The sequence below is a fragment of the Chelonia mydas genome, chromosome 5 (genome assembly GCF_015237465.2).
Source record: "Chelonia mydas isolate rCheMyd1 chromosome 5, rCheMyd1.pri.v2, whole genome shotgun sequence".
Lineage (NCBI taxonomy): Eukaryota > Metazoa > Chordata > Testudines > Cheloniidae > Chelonia > Chelonia mydas.
In genome coordinates, this window is record NC_051245.2 from 49,689,852 (window position 1) to 49,706,331 (window position 16,480).

Sequence of the window (16,480 nt, forward strand, 5' to 3'; positions counted from 1 at the left end):
AGAAGTTGGTCCAATAAAAGATATTACCTCACCCACCTTGTCTCTCATGAACAATGTCATAAGCAGTGGTCACAGCACACCTGCTGCCTACCCATTTTCATGATGTTTTGTACCTTTCAGTGCAAATACAGCATTTTCTAAGTTTATCTAGATACCACAGAATTCTAATAATGCCTAAAAGTAACCATATTTTACTTACGCCATGCTAAATGATGGTTTAGCATCCTGATCAGAAAGAGACGCAATGGTATGCTGAGGAAACCCTTAGGAGCCAAGAAAAATATTACATCACTATATGAATTGGTAACATACAACAAACAATTTCCTATTTGAGTGGAGAAGTTAAAAAGTTAGGGGTTACTGTTTAGAATATTTCATGTTATTACAGAAATCAATGCACCTTTTCCTAGATATTCAATCCATCATGATTGTTCTCTTCCTACTTCTACCTCCAAATCTTGTATTGCATCTCCTTACAAAAACAATCTTTTTCCCCTACTTAGAGTGAAACTGACAAACCCCAATTTTTTGGCAATTACAAGAAAATTAGGTGAGATAGTACAGAAGGAGAAAGAACAATGTATTAAAGGGAACTATGGTTCAAGTCAGAAATTAAGGGAAATAATTTAATATTCAGACTTCAGAGACACGATCCCTCTGAGTGCAGTGTGATGGTTAATACAATATTTTCTGGAGATCCTAGGTAGCTTCGAGTCCTCCTCTGGTTATTATTTTTATAGCTCATCTCAACCAAGGAGATAGTTTTTCTTATTTCTCTTCCCCTGATTAGACTGAAAAAACAAAAACTTAGATCATTTAATTATAAGGATTACACACAAGTGTCTACTTTTTATGTATTTATTCACTTTGACAAATGAAAAGAAAGTTGTTTTAAAATGGGGAACAAGCCTGCACAGTGGCACAGCAGCAGAACATTGTGCTGCTACTTTGGTTTAGCTTCAGGCTCACACTCTTTCTTTTTCCATCAGGAGGAAGCAAAGGAGCTAATTCCAGTTGTTAGAAAGGAAGAAAGATTTCTCTTAATATATGCCCAGTTTGTTAATCACACAGCAATACTGGCATGCATTTAAAAGACTCGTGGGTTTTAGCCAAGGTACAGAAGGCAGTCATCATGATAAGATGGCAAACAGAAATACAAATGGACAGGCACACTTTTCAGGTTTATCATCTTAATATTTTACATATCACATTTTTCCACTACCGCACAAAGAAATATTGTGTAATATTTGCTACTACCTACTTAAAATGGAGGAGTTTTGTCTCTTTTTTGTTTTAATTTTCAATTTTTAATTTAAATAGCTAAATGGTTTGTAGGTATATTGTTAAATATATTAAAATTCAGTTTGCTAAAACTGAAAACTTAAAATGAAAACAATTATGTATCGATATGTTTTTCAGATTTCAAACAGCTTCTTTGTTCATATTATTTTAATACAGAAGACACAAAAGAGGATGTTACACCAAAGATTCATAAATCTTGCACTTAAAATTTAATAAAATACGATCCTACCCATTCGAATAAGGGAGCATTCAGAACTTGAACTGGCAGGTGGAGGGCTAATATGATGCATCAGCAGCTCCTTATAGTGGCTTTCATCTAAAATTACATGGTATGTTCCTATCATGGAGAAAGAAAATAAATGAGTCGGCGGAGAGTCATGTATTAAGAATAGGAAAACACCACAATCATAATACCTGTTCAAATAATGTATGGATCGTTTTACTGAGATCGGAACCATGAACAAGAAAAAAACCTGGAATATCAAGTTTAGGTAAAACTTGAAAACAGTTTAAGTAAAAATGTATAGTGCTAATAGTGCAAAATATATGGGATGTTACCTATAGTTACTACATATATTTTTTAAATATACAAGTATGACTGTGTACCTCAAAAAGTTAGATAGCGAGAGCCTACCTTTCCCTCTCCACACTAACTTATACAATGCAATTTTTTTCCAACTAACCATTGTAGTCACTAATGGTAATACATGTTTATTAACTTTAATATGATACAGTTTACCTACGGACTTTTTCAGGTATCCTTATTTCTTTAATCATCTCTCTTCCAAATCAGCAGCTATAGTTACGTATCAAATCTACTGAATTTGTATGACTTCTTTAAACGGAGGGAGCAATTATGAAATATTCTCCTAACACAACAGTATGGTCAAAAAAATACATCCTCGTTAAACATCAAAATTTATTTTTAAAAAATTGTCAAAACAGTTACTTTACTTTCAGACTTAAATGACTATTACTGACATATGTTCAGAATCAGTCTATATACTTACCACCCGTTTCTCGGGCAAGTACAGTACAAACTCGAACTTCAGCAGATAGGCCGATGACAGATACTCTGATCTTAACTGCCTTTAAACACTTCACATACAAAAACAAAAAACACCCAGATGCATCAGCAGAACTGAAAACTGTAAAAGGTGCATACATTTTCAATTAAAAAGTAATGACAAAAAATGATGCTTCAACAACATTTTTTTTTTAAGTGGTACTAATTCTTCACTTCTATACCTTAATTAGATCATAGATATTAGATGGATCACACGTTGTCAGGCTACTGAAGATAATCAAAACCTCCCTGCTTGTATGTCCTGGCATGTGCCTATAGAAGGTAAAAAGATGTATATTTAAATTAGCTATAAACTAAGAATATAACAATTACATACACATACGTTGAAGTTTGATACTGTGTGTCCCCAAGAGTAACATTTCCTAGTACTCAGTTGTACAAAATTCAGAAAAACACATGGCTAATGCCCACAAACACCAAAGGATAATGTAAATCCCTCACAGAACTGCTCCCACAATAAGGTCATACTTTTCAAAATCTAACCTACTGAAATGTCCCTTTCAGTTGATGGCTTGTTATAGTTCTTGAAGTTATCCCACCACAGTGCTCCAGGGATAAATTAGATTCAGTCTGAAACCACCACAACAAATCTCCAAGCACTTTTTCTAAACTTTATTCTGTGGTCAATTCAGAGATGCAAATCTATGACATCTTTCACAGAGAGCAGGGTTCTCAAAGTTTATTGTGTCTTTCTATCTCTCTCTCACTTTCACATATCAGAATACAGCAAATGCTTTAAGATAATCTATTTTATTTCATTTTCAATTCCCTATAGGAAAAAGAAATCGCCATCAACTCAGACAACAAGCTTCTTGTCTTTCCTCTTCAGGCTCTTAATTTAGAACCACATTAACTAGCTGTCCTAGTAACCTACTACAATATCCACCACCACCTTTACTCTGTCATTGTTCCTGGCCTTTCTTGCTCACCAGTCAGACTCTCCCTCAAACATCCATTCTTTCTCTCATGCCACTTATTTACCATGCAAGCTCCCTCCCAGCAAAAATCTAAAAAGCTACTCACTTTTCATGTGATACATACAAAACCCAGCCAGATGACCTTGGCACAAGTGGTAAGCCGTGACTGTTCCTCTTCCCCCTCCTTCCTTTTCTCATACCTTTAACTAGCCCCACTCCTGCCATTCCCCCAGACCCTACCTCTACAGCCAAATTAAAAAGAAATAGTTAAAAATAAAAATAGAAAACTAACAAAACTGATGGTATTTCATCATCCTGTTCATTTACCTGTCTGCTATATCCCCATTTCCAAACTTTCATCTGTTATTAGATTTTAATCCTTCTAGGACAGGGACTATGTTGTCTTCAGCTGTGTTTGTACAATACCCAGCACAAAGGGGCTTGGATCCTGAGTGGGGCCTTTACACACTATCATAATTAAAAAAATAATTCATCAATTGCTCCTTTTGCTACAGTAACCCAGATTCCATTTGTCCTAGCCTCATAGTCAATTTCATTAAAACCATTCCTACAGACCATTACTTACACCACTTTTCCATTTGACTTTACAGCTTTGGAGTGCACCATGGAAAGTCTGTTCATATCTGAAGAGCTGAACCACTTACTATGCAGAAAACAAATTTTAATATGTTCTTTGCTTTAATGAATATGCAGTTAAAAGTTCAAAATCTGCACTTTTCAGCTCTTTACATGTAACAGCTGTGGTCTTGCCTACCTCTTCGAAGAAGAGAATGAAATCCTATACACAAATACTCAAAGTGTTAATTTTGGCAGTAATTGTTTCTCCAAGGTGTTGAAACTGAAGAGTGAACCAAAAGACAAGGTGACATTTGATATTTATGTTATAGATATCTAACAGTTATGTTTTGTTTATATGTTTTGATAAATGCTTTGTGCTTTTATAGAGACAGAAAACCAAAGTTCCCCACTTCTTACTAATATTAAATAATGTTTCCAATTTTTCCTAACAATTACATACTCCCATCTGAACAGCAGCATAAACAAGTTTTTGTCTGGGAATATTAAATGCTTTATTTTTTTATTTTTAAATGACAAGTATGTTGATTGTGCAGTATACAAAGCAGAAGTTAGTTATTTGTATTGCAATAACACCTTAAAGTATCTCAGAAGGATGAGTGCAGCACTATGCAAGGCATTACTCCCAACACAAATATGGTCCCTGCCACAAAGAGCTTACAATTAGCGTTTTATCAGTTTCTGTTGTTCCAAAAAGAATAAAACCTATAATAACCTGCATATACTAACTTTAAAGTCTGCATGGCCAAATTTAAAGAGTTATACAGAGATGGTTCTCCATGGCAGGTCAGATCTACAGCTTTCTTCAGAGCAGTTGTATGCTTTCTTGGGTTTCCTATAAGTAAAAACAAAACTCACCTGAAATGGTAAGATAACAGAAAAATGTACAACTACATTTTTTTTAAATTTACACAGCTACAGTATGATATACATAAACCGAAAATATCCTTGTGTGAACTGTATCACAAATTGTTTTAGTAACAATACTATTTAGTACTTACATTGTCCTTTACATCCTCAAAGCACTGTACAAACATTAAATCACTCTCAAAGCACCTAAACAAGGTAGTAGATTGGCTAAGTAGACAAGGAGAGGTTAAATGACTTGCCTGAAGCCACACAGTTTGTTAGTGGTAGAACTTAAATGAGAAATCAAGAGTTCCTGTTTCTCAGCCTCACCTCTAATCCACTAGATCATAAGACCTCCATTAACTACAATTGCAAAGTTAAAACAGATAACAAGGAGAGAAAGAAAATAACCAGTATCGGAAAAAAGGTATGTTTTTCATAGGATATTTGAAATATTGATGAGGGAGAAATACAGGAAGGCTGTTCCAAACAGGAAGTGCTCCTAGGAGACGGCTCTCGCACCAAGTCATGAAAATGTATATAAAAGAGGAAGTTGGTGAGAGGAAAAAAAAGAGAGAGCAGAAAGGGAGGCAATAGAGAAATTCATGTGTTGGCAGTCAATACAAATTACATGCACAAAGTTATCAAGAGACAAATCAATACTGAAATTTGATTTCTGCTCTTAAACATACATATATTTATATTTCTAAGCATAAGTAGACTCCCTGACCAATCAGAAACTTATCTCAAAACAAACAGACTACAATCCTGCAATTAGATCCACTAATGTGGACCCCTACATCCTTCTGGTGCTCTACTAACTTTATTAGGGTCTGCCTGTATGGAATAAGTTGCAAGATCAGGGCTGTAGAGTGCAACAGTTATGATGACAATGATTCTCTAATACAAAAGGATACTTCTTTCCTACCTGAAAGTTCTGTCAGCTTTTCAGCTCTTTTACTCTTAGTTACAATTATACCAATCTGCAAGAAATAGTTCTATTAGTGAGTTATAAACAATTTCATCTACATTCTTCGTATACCCTGTGTATTGTTATATAGATCTTTTTGGATCAGTGCTTACAATACCTACATCTTTCTCTGCAGGCTTTCTTTCCAAACACAGTAATTTGAAACCAGCTCTCACCTTGAGATACAGGAAATTACTAGCACAACTCCCTTTGTATTAAGATGAAAATATATTCTTAATTCTTCACTCTATTGGTACCTCAAGCCCTTAAAGACTAAAATGTCTCTTTACATCTTCTTCCTGTCTTTAAGAATGCAATTCCAAATCCTAATTGTGTTAGCATTTGTACTTCAGAAAAACTGTAAATCAGTATTCAATTGATTTCTCATCCTCACCATTTAATAGGAAAAAAAATTTACACAAGATCAGGAGAGAAAGAGGAAAAGACTACTACTAATTTAAAATAATCTGTTGGAAAATTATTAAAATTAAATGAAAACTTCAAAATAGTTCTTCCAACTTTGTTTTGAGACAACTTCTTAATCAGTAACAATGAATCTCGTTTCCAACACAAGTGTACATACCTACCTGACTAATAGGATTCTGGTCAAAGTATTCTTCAACAAAATATTCCAATAACTATAAAAAAAAGTTCTGAGTATTAGATAATTCAATACATCAGTCATTTCATATCTGTTAAAATGATAGTACAGTACTTATAAAACCATTTAGAACTTTTAAACACCCTAATCCTCCACCTCTACACTCCTTGGGTGCACAGTACCCTTCAGAAACTTTAGAAAAAAATCTCAGTTTACATTAAGTACATGGTAACTATACTAGTGTTATTTCTGCAGCAAATTTAAAATAGATCTAACAGCATTAGTTAGAATTAAGACAACAGCTGAAATTTTAATCTGTAATACAGATCAGTGGTAATGATTATTGAGTTATTTTCTGTGACCAATAATCTAGTTAGCAAAAATTAAGGTCCCAATGCTGCAAACGGTTGTACAACTTTAAGCATGTGTGTATACCAATTAAGTCATTGACATTATTCATGTCCGTAAAGTTAAACACATGTAACTGTTTGCAGGAATAGATCCGGGACTAAGTCATATTCAGCCAAACTTATTCCACCTTCCATATGACTCAAATTCACTAACCAAAACTAAGCAGTATTTTGGTTAACACATGGAAGATTAGCATTATTTTGAACAGAGGGTCTTCCCCATTCACACAAAAGAAATATTGATAATTACTTAATTTTTTTAAAAAAAGCTCTGAAGTTTAAACAAAGTGTGTTCCCCTAATTCACACCAAGGACTCCACATTATTGATACTTCTGAACACATGGAAGATATTACAGCAGTGGTGGGCAACCTGCAGCCCACATGCGGCCCATCAGGGTAATCTGATTGCATGCCACAGGACATTTAGCTGATGTTGACTGTTCGCAGGCACGGCCCCCCACAGCTGCCAGTGGCTGCGGTTCACCATTTCCAGACAACGGGAGCTGCAGGAAGCAGCGGGCTGCGGGGACATGCTGGCTGCCACTTCCCGCAGCTCCCATTGGCCAGGAACAGAAAACTGCAGACACTGGCAGCTGCGGGGGGCTGTGCCTGCGGACAGTCAAGGTCAGCAAAATGTCCTGTGGCCCGCAATCAGATTACCCTGATGGGCTGCAGGGGGTCCACCACTGTATTACAGGGAAAAGAGGAAAACAGAGTATTTGACTCAGCAAAATACGAAAGTTTTTCCTATGTTAGCTAAAATTGTTGCCATAAATACGGCACATAATAAAATGTTTTATTTGTATAGGAAATCAGAATGATACATATTTTAAAACATAAAATTTTAATGCTTAGTATTATCAGGGCAACATCTTATCTCTATCAAGTTCAGTCCTCTGTAGTTAGTCATACCTATCTAAATTGGAATAAGTCACTATCACAGACTCAATCAGGACCTATGAAGCATATTTTCAGTACAAAATATTAAAATTTATTTTTGTAAAGTGTATTTGTTCTCTTTCCACTGCATGCTATGGGCGATACCCCCCAATCTGCTAATTCCCACATTCTTTGTATGGCACTTTCTGTTGTTTAAACTTCTCCAAAGCCCTCCTAACATTATTATTATTATTACTCTTACTTCTGTTGTGTCTAATGATGCCAAACAGTCCCATTGTACTAGTTACTGTACAAAACAAACACAAAGACAGCCTTTACCTCACAGAGTTTGCAACAGTGTTTCCCAAATCAGTGGTCCCTACCCACCAGTGGATTACAGGAGTATTCTAGATGGATCACCACAACCAGGGCCAGACTAACCCATCACTGCACAGCCTAGCCAAGCATACACTTCTCCCAGCCTGGTGAAAGTTGGGGGTTGGAGAGCAAGCTCACCCCATACACATTCCACCGTGGCAGCTCCTCTCCCGTGGGGCTGAGCCCAGCTCCCTATTCCAGGTGTTGCAACCTGGTATATGGTATTGCAGTGCCACCCACTCAAATTTGGTCACCATGGAGGGGCAGCAAGGCCAAATTTGAGAGAGGTGCTGCGCTCCTGTGCATCAGGTCACAACATCTGGAGGGGGACACACCCTAGATAGGAGCTGCCACTATCAGTGCAGGGTGGATTCACTCTCCAAACATGCCCTTCCTCTCCTAGTCCTCGCACTGGGCCAGGATTAGGGTTGCAGTGCCAGAACAGAGGGTGCAAATATGTAATGGTGGGTTGCAACAACCAACCAAACAAACGTTGTTGGTGAGTCGCCTTACTACAAAGTCGGGGAATCACTGTTCTACAGTTTGCAAAATACGCAAGACAAACAACAGACAAAGAGGGAAGAGGCAGATGGGAGCATTAACATAAACATTAGTCAAAGGTAGTTGCAATCCTGTTCGAGCCCAGATGGATGTGATTTGCAGACATCACAACAAAGGTAGGTTAACATACTTTTGATAAAATAAATACCTTTAAGGTACAAGTAAGCCTGTTAGGTTTTAAATCTTGGTCCTCCATAGTCCTTGATCCATCTACCACCACATAAAGGTGACGCATCTGAATCATAATCATAAAGGATATTAATTCCATAAATTCTTGGTTTGAAACTAAGATAAACTTTTAGAACTCACGTGAAACAAATTTATAAGACAGTAATTTAAAATTACTGTTTATTTCAAGTACATTAAATAGAAAATATGTACAGCCTTCTCTATCACATCGGCAATATTTAGAGTACGGAACAGCATAATGGCCTTTAAGGATTCTTTGGTTGCTGCTGATTAAAGAGGTTAAGTTCCTCTCCATCCTCCTTTTATAATGTGAGCAGAGATCTTCTCCTGATAAATGATCACTGTTCTCATCCTCTCTCAAAAGGATTATGGAATAATAATATTTTGTATTTATATCATCACTTCAACTGAGGAAGTCAGTGTTTTACAAATCAATCAGTTCTCACAACTGTTTTGAATTAAGCTAGTACCATTATGCCCATTTTACACATTGGGAAACTGAGACTCCAAGAGGCTGTGCGATTCAACTGTATCACAAAGCAGGTCCTACCAAGGAAAATAGAACCCAGGTCTCTTGAATATCAGACACTTTCAACATTTAGCATACTACACACCAATTCACGAAAGTCAAAAAAAAAAAATTGTCTGTTGGGACAGAAAGAAACCTCAAACTCATGCACATCAAGTCAGTAAAAATATTTCTTAGATTTGATGCCACTATGTTTTCTGAAGAGGGAAAACCACTTCAGTACAAATAATCTCAGACACAACAAAACTAGATATAACAGTCAAGGGGATTATATAAACATACCATTCCAAGTCTAACTTGCCCATGGTGTTCAAAGATTCTGGTAAAAATACAGAAGAATTTGAGCTAAGACTATAACATGGGATTCTAAAACAACATCAATAACTAAGGCCAATCCTACAGTTACATTACATGCTAAATTACCCTTAACATCAATGCATTTAAAAAGGATGAAAGATTAGGTTCTAAATAACCATACAACTAGGGCTGTGAAAAACTGTGGAGGGCAGAGGCTCAGTAAAAAAACAGTGCAGTGAGTCTTATCAAATTTTAATGGAGTTATTTGTTTTGAACTTCTTTGCCACTCTGAACTATTTACAAAAACATAATATATTTGAAAGTTTGGGGTTTTATGCCTTAACATCAATCTGTGAATTAAAACTAGCCTTTGCCTAGAATGTTTTTAGACACAGAATTTTAAACAACATCAATTTATAATTTGGTGCAAGTAACACAGCACTAGGTAAATATCCAGCCAGTCCAATAATGAACAGATTAAAATAATCTGTATATCAATATTTTGTTAAGAGGATATACAAAGATGGATTCTGCTACTTACATTCAGTAGTCTAGTTGCAGCACACTGCACTCCACATATATAATATAAGTTTAGGACCCAACTTCTTTGGGAGCAGAGGTATGAACCACCCAGTATCAATGCCCTTAAACAGGCTGTAGAGCAGAGGTGGGCAAACTACGGCCCCCAGGACCATCCTGCCTGGCCCCTGAGCTCCCAGCCGGGCAGACTCACCCCCGGCTCCTCCCCTGCTGTCCCTCCTCTCCTGCAGCCTCAGCGCGCTGCAACACCAGCGCTCTGGCCCGCTGCTCCTGGCAGGCAGGACAGCAGCGTGGCTGCAAGCTCCTGCCGCTCTGAGCGGCGTGGTAAGGGGGCGGGGAGGGGTTGGATAAGGGGCAGGGAGTCCTGCGGGGCAGTCAGGGGACAGGGGGCAGTTGGATGGGGTGGAGGAGCAGTCAGGGGTCGGTTAGGGGCACGGGTGTGGATAGGGGGTGGGGTCCCAGGCGGGGGTGGTCAGGGGACAAGGAATGGGGACAGGTTGGATGGGTCAGGGGTTTTGAGGGGGTCAGTAAGGGGGCGGGAAGTGGGAGGGGGCAGATAGGGGGCAGGGTCCAGGCTGTTTGGGGAGGCACGGCCTTCCCTACCAGGCCCCCCATAAAAGTTTCGCAACCCTGATGTGGCCCTCAGGCCAAAAAGTTTGTCCACCTCTGCTGCAGAGAAATCTCAAGTTACTCTTTCTGGCACAATTAAGTATAGATGGAATTATGGAATGGGAGGCTGAATTTAAGACACAGAATGAGGAAAAAAGGGGGAAAAGGAGAAAGTATGTTTACTTATAAATATTGCAGTATGTTTAATCTACCTGATGGGGACAATTTTTTCTCAGTGTAATTCCTTTGACTTCAACATAGTTACATCAGAGATGAGCTTTTCCTAATGCGTTCCCTGTACTTCAGAACTGACTACTTACCTTTTTCTCTTCGCCTTAAAAAGAATGTCCTCTATAGTTGCTTTCAGTGACCCAGATTCATCTTCTTTGAGAACCTCCCTACAATGAACAATTTATTACATACAAATTAGATTAAAATTTCTCTCTTAAAATAAAATAATTAATAAAACAAAGCTTACCATGTTCTTTCATAACCCCCTTCCCAGCGTTTAGTTTTTTCAGGCTCGTCATCCATGTCTGTCTGTCTGTCAAAATCTGCTTGCTTACGATACTGTTAAGGACAAATGATTACATCCTTGTAAGCAAAGGCATTTTGATAAATTCTGTCTGATTACGTGCGACAGCACATCGGGAACTAATGCAACGTACCAGTCTCTGGGCCGACCATAAAAATGTGACTTAAGATGCTGAATTACTTTTGTCAAAACTAGGTCCCTCCAATAATACTAACACGCAGGAAGAGCTTTGCCCTGCGCATGGGGGCGCTCCTGAGCGGGGGGCGAGTGTAGACGGGCTAAATGACGCCGCGCCGGGGAACGCGTTCCGCACGTTTATTGTGACCGGTTAGTTTTTAAGCCAGTGACGCTCATTCCCACGCTCCACAGAGGGGAGGGCAGGGCAGGGCTGTTTTTTAAAGCACATTAACTTTCCTAGAGAGCTACAAGGAGTCCCGAGGGCTTGAGGCGGGGCCAGTCGGCGAGGAGCCGTTACCCGGGGCCCCCGGGAGAGGCGGGGCTGAGGCTGCTGGCGCGGGGGCCTGTGCGCGGCTCTACTTTCCCCTCCGCCCCGACCTGCTCCTGCCGCCCGTGCGCCCCGCTCTCCCAGGCCGGCCGGGGGGGGGGGGTGTCGGGGCGACGCGCGGATCCCAGCGCACTGCGCTGACCTGCCGGGACCGGGCTCGAGCTCCCCGCGGCGAACTCCCGGAACTCCCAACCTCACCCGCTCGGTGCTGTTGCAACTCGTCCGACCGGCGCGCCGGGCCGCAGGAGGAACGTTCCGGCTTCAGGAAGGGCCGGCCTGGAACGGGGCGGGGAGTGGTGCCCGGCCCCCGGGGGAGCTACACGGGGGTAACACGTGCCGTCGTCCCCCACCCCCGGCAGGCACGGGGCGCTGTGGACCAACGTTTCTTCCTCCCGCCTGGCCCCGCGCGCTCCTGTGCGAGGCTGCCGGGGGTCGGGGCACGACACCGGCCGCCCCCAGGCGCTGCCCGAGTTACACGGGACCCCAGCACGCTCCTGGCTGCGCTGCGGCCCATGGAGCTTCCGCCCTCGTACCTCCCCGGGCCCGGCTCGGGAGGAGGCGGCTCTGAACCTGGCCCCAGACCCCACGGGGCTGGACGCTTGCCACTGGCTCTGGCAGGGGTATTGTGCTAGGCGCTGCAGCCTCCAGTGCGCGGCCGCCGTCAGTCAGAGACGGGACTCGGGATGAAATGGACCTTAAGGCGCGTCCAGCCTCGCACTTCCTTGGTTCCTGCGAGGGGAAACTCTCCCCAGCCAGAGCTGGCCGCTCTCGTGGCCTCTGAACCTTTGCTCTTTCACCCATTAAATTCAAAATCTGTCTGTGAAGAGAGGAGGAGTTAAGTGGTTATCCCCGACCCCGGAAATAACTCAGCACCTGGTTGGTAAACTGGGTGAAACTAAACCCAGACAAGTCAGAGCTGCTGTGAAGAAGAGGGAAACGTTTCAAATTATTTGTCACAACCACCATGGCAGATTTGATGAGTACAACACACAATATAGCTAGGAATTAAGAGACAGTGAAAAAGCCTCTGGGACATGTGAAACTCTCTTATTAGGCACCATACATCATAAGCACATCACCTTGGTGCTTTGGTAACTACATTAGCTTCCAGGGAAATACCAGATTAAGTTTAATGTCCTGGTCTTCACCGTCAAAGCTGTCAAAAGGATTGGACAAGTGGTCTTCAATATTGCCATTAAGCTGTGCTCTGCAAGAACAAAAGTGAGACTAGTGGGAGCTGATAGAGCACCTGATAGTTAGCCATGAAACTTCCTTAGAAGATAAGATTGGGACAAACTTTGCCACTGTCAGAATAAAATACAAGACATCTCTCTGCCATAACTTACAACATTAAAAATATTTAATAAAAAAATCCATGTGCTGGGCAAGGAGGTATTTATATCTTGAATATTCTCTTGATTTATAGTTTGTAAAGCACTCCAATATTGACTGTGGTGGTTAGCACAGCATCTATACCTAAGACAGGCTGATCTAGTTCAGATCCAGAAGTAGGCTTACCCTAGGTCATATAATGAATCACACAACTGTTAGTCCCCTACTCTAGTTACTTGACAAAGATTCCAGTCCTCCAAAGACTGTTTACATAGTGTGAATACCCCAAAAATCAGTGGGATTACTCACAGGGTGTAGAGTTCTGTGGGTTCATAAATTTGTAGGATTGGGGCAAAATTCCCTTCCACGTAGATATAAATTAATCTTGTTTCCCATATAATAATACTGTTTCTCTTGGTCATTTGCTATTATTCACATAGTGCCAGACTGTGGAGGTATCATGCCAATTGTTCATAAATAAATTTGTTTCATGGGGAATCTGTTGTCAAGGAAGTATGATTTTCCACCAGATTAAAGCACTACATTCTAAAAACACCTGTGTAAATCATCTTTATTTTAGCCATTAACTGAAGTATCTGAGAAGTAGGATTTATACATTAAAATGCAGTATTGTGTGTAAGTTATTGTACATCTATTTTTTCTATTTGTTGAATGTTCCCTAATAATACTATTGTAGTCTACACCAATGGCCCCAAATATGGGAGTAACACTCTTGTAAGACACAGAGTCTGGAATTGTTTTACTTCTACACAGTAATGTAATATATTTTATATGGCTCTATGACTAATCAACTAATAGAAAAAATTTGAACAAATAAAAAGTTAATAGTTTTTACAAATCAAATAGAATCTCAAACTTTGACCTCAGAATGCTTTCCCTGGGGCTAGGAGCCTGTTTCCTTGGGATAGTTTACTTTGTTTAGGATTTTTTCTAATAAAACATCAGTACAAACCTATGGACAGTTACTTGACTCATACATGAAATCTCTGAATATTTATTACATGGAACAACATCTATGATTATCATGAGGCTGGGTGGTAATTGCTATGGGGAAGAGAAACAGCATTTTTCTAAGTATCTAGTAGTTTCTATTTTTTAAGTGTCTATGCAATGAGTTTGCATGAAACTATTTTACTCTATATGGGAACCCTTAAAAAAAATTATTTAAAGATTCAAACTTCTGAAAAGTGTTATCAGTAGCTACCGGTGTGGTGCTCTGCTCTTGTTCGATGATGATAACAGTTGGCTGCGTGCGTGTTCCCTCTGTGTGCTGCCCCAGCTCTGCGCAGATAGCTAACAGCAGACCCCAAGAGAACCCCCAATGACCACAAACTCTAGTAAGGTATGAAGGCACGTCAGCCAGGTTTATTGTCGAAGAGAAACACAATCTCTAGCTCCCCAATTCATATAACTTATATACAGTTTGTTGCTAGTCCTTATGTGCTCCCTGACAATGGACTCAGCTCAGTCAGTGGCAGGACTTTCCACTGCCCCCTAGGCTGGACAAATACACCGCCCCAGGGATGTATTCTTGTACACAGGTACAAACAAGTTACATAACACTCCTGATGTACTGAGGTGCAACCCCTTTACGTAATAATGCACCACCCTTCTACGCAGTAAGGTGCCACCTCTCACCTTGTACCTGTTGTTTTGAACAAAACAACTCTATCCATCATACTAGCCTTTTGCCCCGTCCTTATAATCTGTGTGGACAGTATAAGAATGTTCTTGTACCATTTGTGTATGGCTCTGGTATCTAATACACTTTAGATATATGTTTATGCAACAGCATATCTTTATACAACATCAGCCCTTTCCTTGCCAGCTTCTGTGAGCAGGGCCTGCCTCTAGCTCGCAGCTTAACTTTACTTTATGTTAGCAAAGTCTTGACCATTGCTTTAGCTCAGGCCTTAGGTCTCATACCGGGCCTCTGATACCAAGGGTTTATGTTTCAGGGCCTCATCTTACTACATTCCCTCACTTTTTGTCTTTTTACGGGGAGGATGTTTACCCTTTGTCCTGGAAAAGCATAATGCATGGATGAAAGATAACCCCAGTGGGCTAAACACTGTGATGTGGTTACCTTATTTTACCATCCATACACTCATGCCCCATCTGTCTTTAAGTCTGCACATTCCCTCATATGACTGATAGATTTTATTATCCAATTATTTTTAGTCCCTTATGGTGGGCTTGGGAATGTTAAGCCTGAGAACTCGACTGAGAAATGTCTTTTTATAATTGAGTGTTAGAGGCACTCCCAAATAATTAATATATATATATTTGTAGTGTATACAGGCATATTTATATAATCTTTGTGTACATATATCAGCACTTTATATGCAAACATACCTATTCTTTTTCAATGAGACAGTGTAGCTTGGCCCTTGTGGTACTGCAGATAGCAACCCACTTTTATTAGGGCAATTAAAGTTACCATCTGTATCATTATTAGCAGTAGGCTGAGGGTTTTGAAATACTAGGATAGGGACTGTGATGATGTGTCCCACAGTGTTATGTATGTGAGAAGTAAAACAGAAATTTGGAGTAGTGACACTACCATTGAGGCCTTTATTTATAAATATATTGTAATTAGTTACTACACAGTACTGTCCATCTATGTTATAGATTATCCTTAATGCTGGTTGTCACGCTCTGGTAAGCTTCACTGGGCAGGAAACTGAATGGGCTAGCTTCTCTGTTCCATTGATTAACTTCTCTATGATACACCAGTAGTTGAGGGAGATTTAGTTGTTTTTCCATGAATGCTGTCTTCCAGATAACCTACTGAATGGAAAGTAACCAAGTTATTAAATATTGCTGTGTCAGGATTTAGTATTGGTATCCAGACACCGAATAAGATTGTTCTGAATAACATGTGCATTAGGATGCAGTGTCAGTAACCCAAATTATGACTGGTACTAACAGGGAATTTGTTTAAGTTACTGTGTAACTGCAAATTGGATAATTTTATAGCAATCTGTTTTTTCCTTGCCTATATGTTGTTTGCTGCCATTTGTTTTTTGATTGTTACCCGTGTGTTGGTTAAACAGTTTAGCAAGGTTACGCCCGTTGTAAATGTTGTACAGCAATAATACAACAGTACAGCGATAATTCAATTGTTTTTCCACAGTAACCAAGTTGAAATTAAATGACAATTTATCCTGGTTCAGCTAGTGGTTTTCAGCTGGCTGTTTAATTGTTCATATATGGTAGATAGACCCATCAAATACACCTCTCTCCTATATGAAGCACTTCATTTTTCTTTTCTTGATGCTTGGGGGTTTTGTCACTGTATACCGATATTTTCTGGTGTCTTCAGGGTGTGATACTTTCTGGAGTCTTTGGTTTGTGGGATGCAACTTAAA

At 39.9% G+C, this 16,480-nt stretch overlaps 1 protein-coding gene across 13 annotated transcripts in view; it reads right to left on the reverse strand.

Annotated features, from left to right (window-relative positions):
• GTF2H2 (general transcription factor IIH subunit 2) overlaps positions 1-12,569 on the reverse strand; it is a 23,232-nt gene extending 10,663 nt beyond the window's left edge. For 4 of the 13 annotated variants that reach the window (XR_005225992.2, XR_005225990.2, XR_005225989.2 and 1 more), the window contains exons 1-12: positions 11,899-12,566; positions 11,195-11,286; positions 11,037-11,114; positions 9,553-9,589; positions 8,701-8,787; positions 6,310-6,360; positions 5,681-5,735; positions 4,633-4,738; positions 2,551-2,641; positions 2,313-2,400; positions 1,532-1,639; positions 200-263 (exon numbers count right to left, since the gene is read on the reverse strand). Coding sequence is in view for 10 of the 13 variants with exons in the window: in XM_037903144.2 (XP_037759072.1) it covers positions 200-263; positions 1,532-1,639; positions 2,313-2,400; positions 2,551-2,641; positions 4,633-4,738; positions 5,681-5,735; positions 6,310-6,360; positions 8,701-8,787; positions 9,553-9,589; positions 11,037-11,114; positions 11,195-11,250 (821 nt within the window). In the remaining 3 variants the exon portion in view is untranslated. Of the gene's footprint in view, positions 1-199; positions 264-1,531; positions 1,640-2,312; positions 2,401-2,550; positions 2,642-4,632; positions 4,739-5,680; positions 5,736-6,309; positions 6,361-8,700; positions 8,788-9,552; positions 9,590-10,108; positions 10,268-11,036; positions 11,115-11,194; positions 11,287-11,384; positions 11,669-11,726 lie in introns of those variants that run through there. The other 9 variants (XM_037903147.2, XM_043547776.1, XM_043547777.1 and 6 more) reach the window with 9 other exon arrangements.
• Between the last annotated feature and the right edge of the window lie 3,911 nt (positions 12,570-16,480).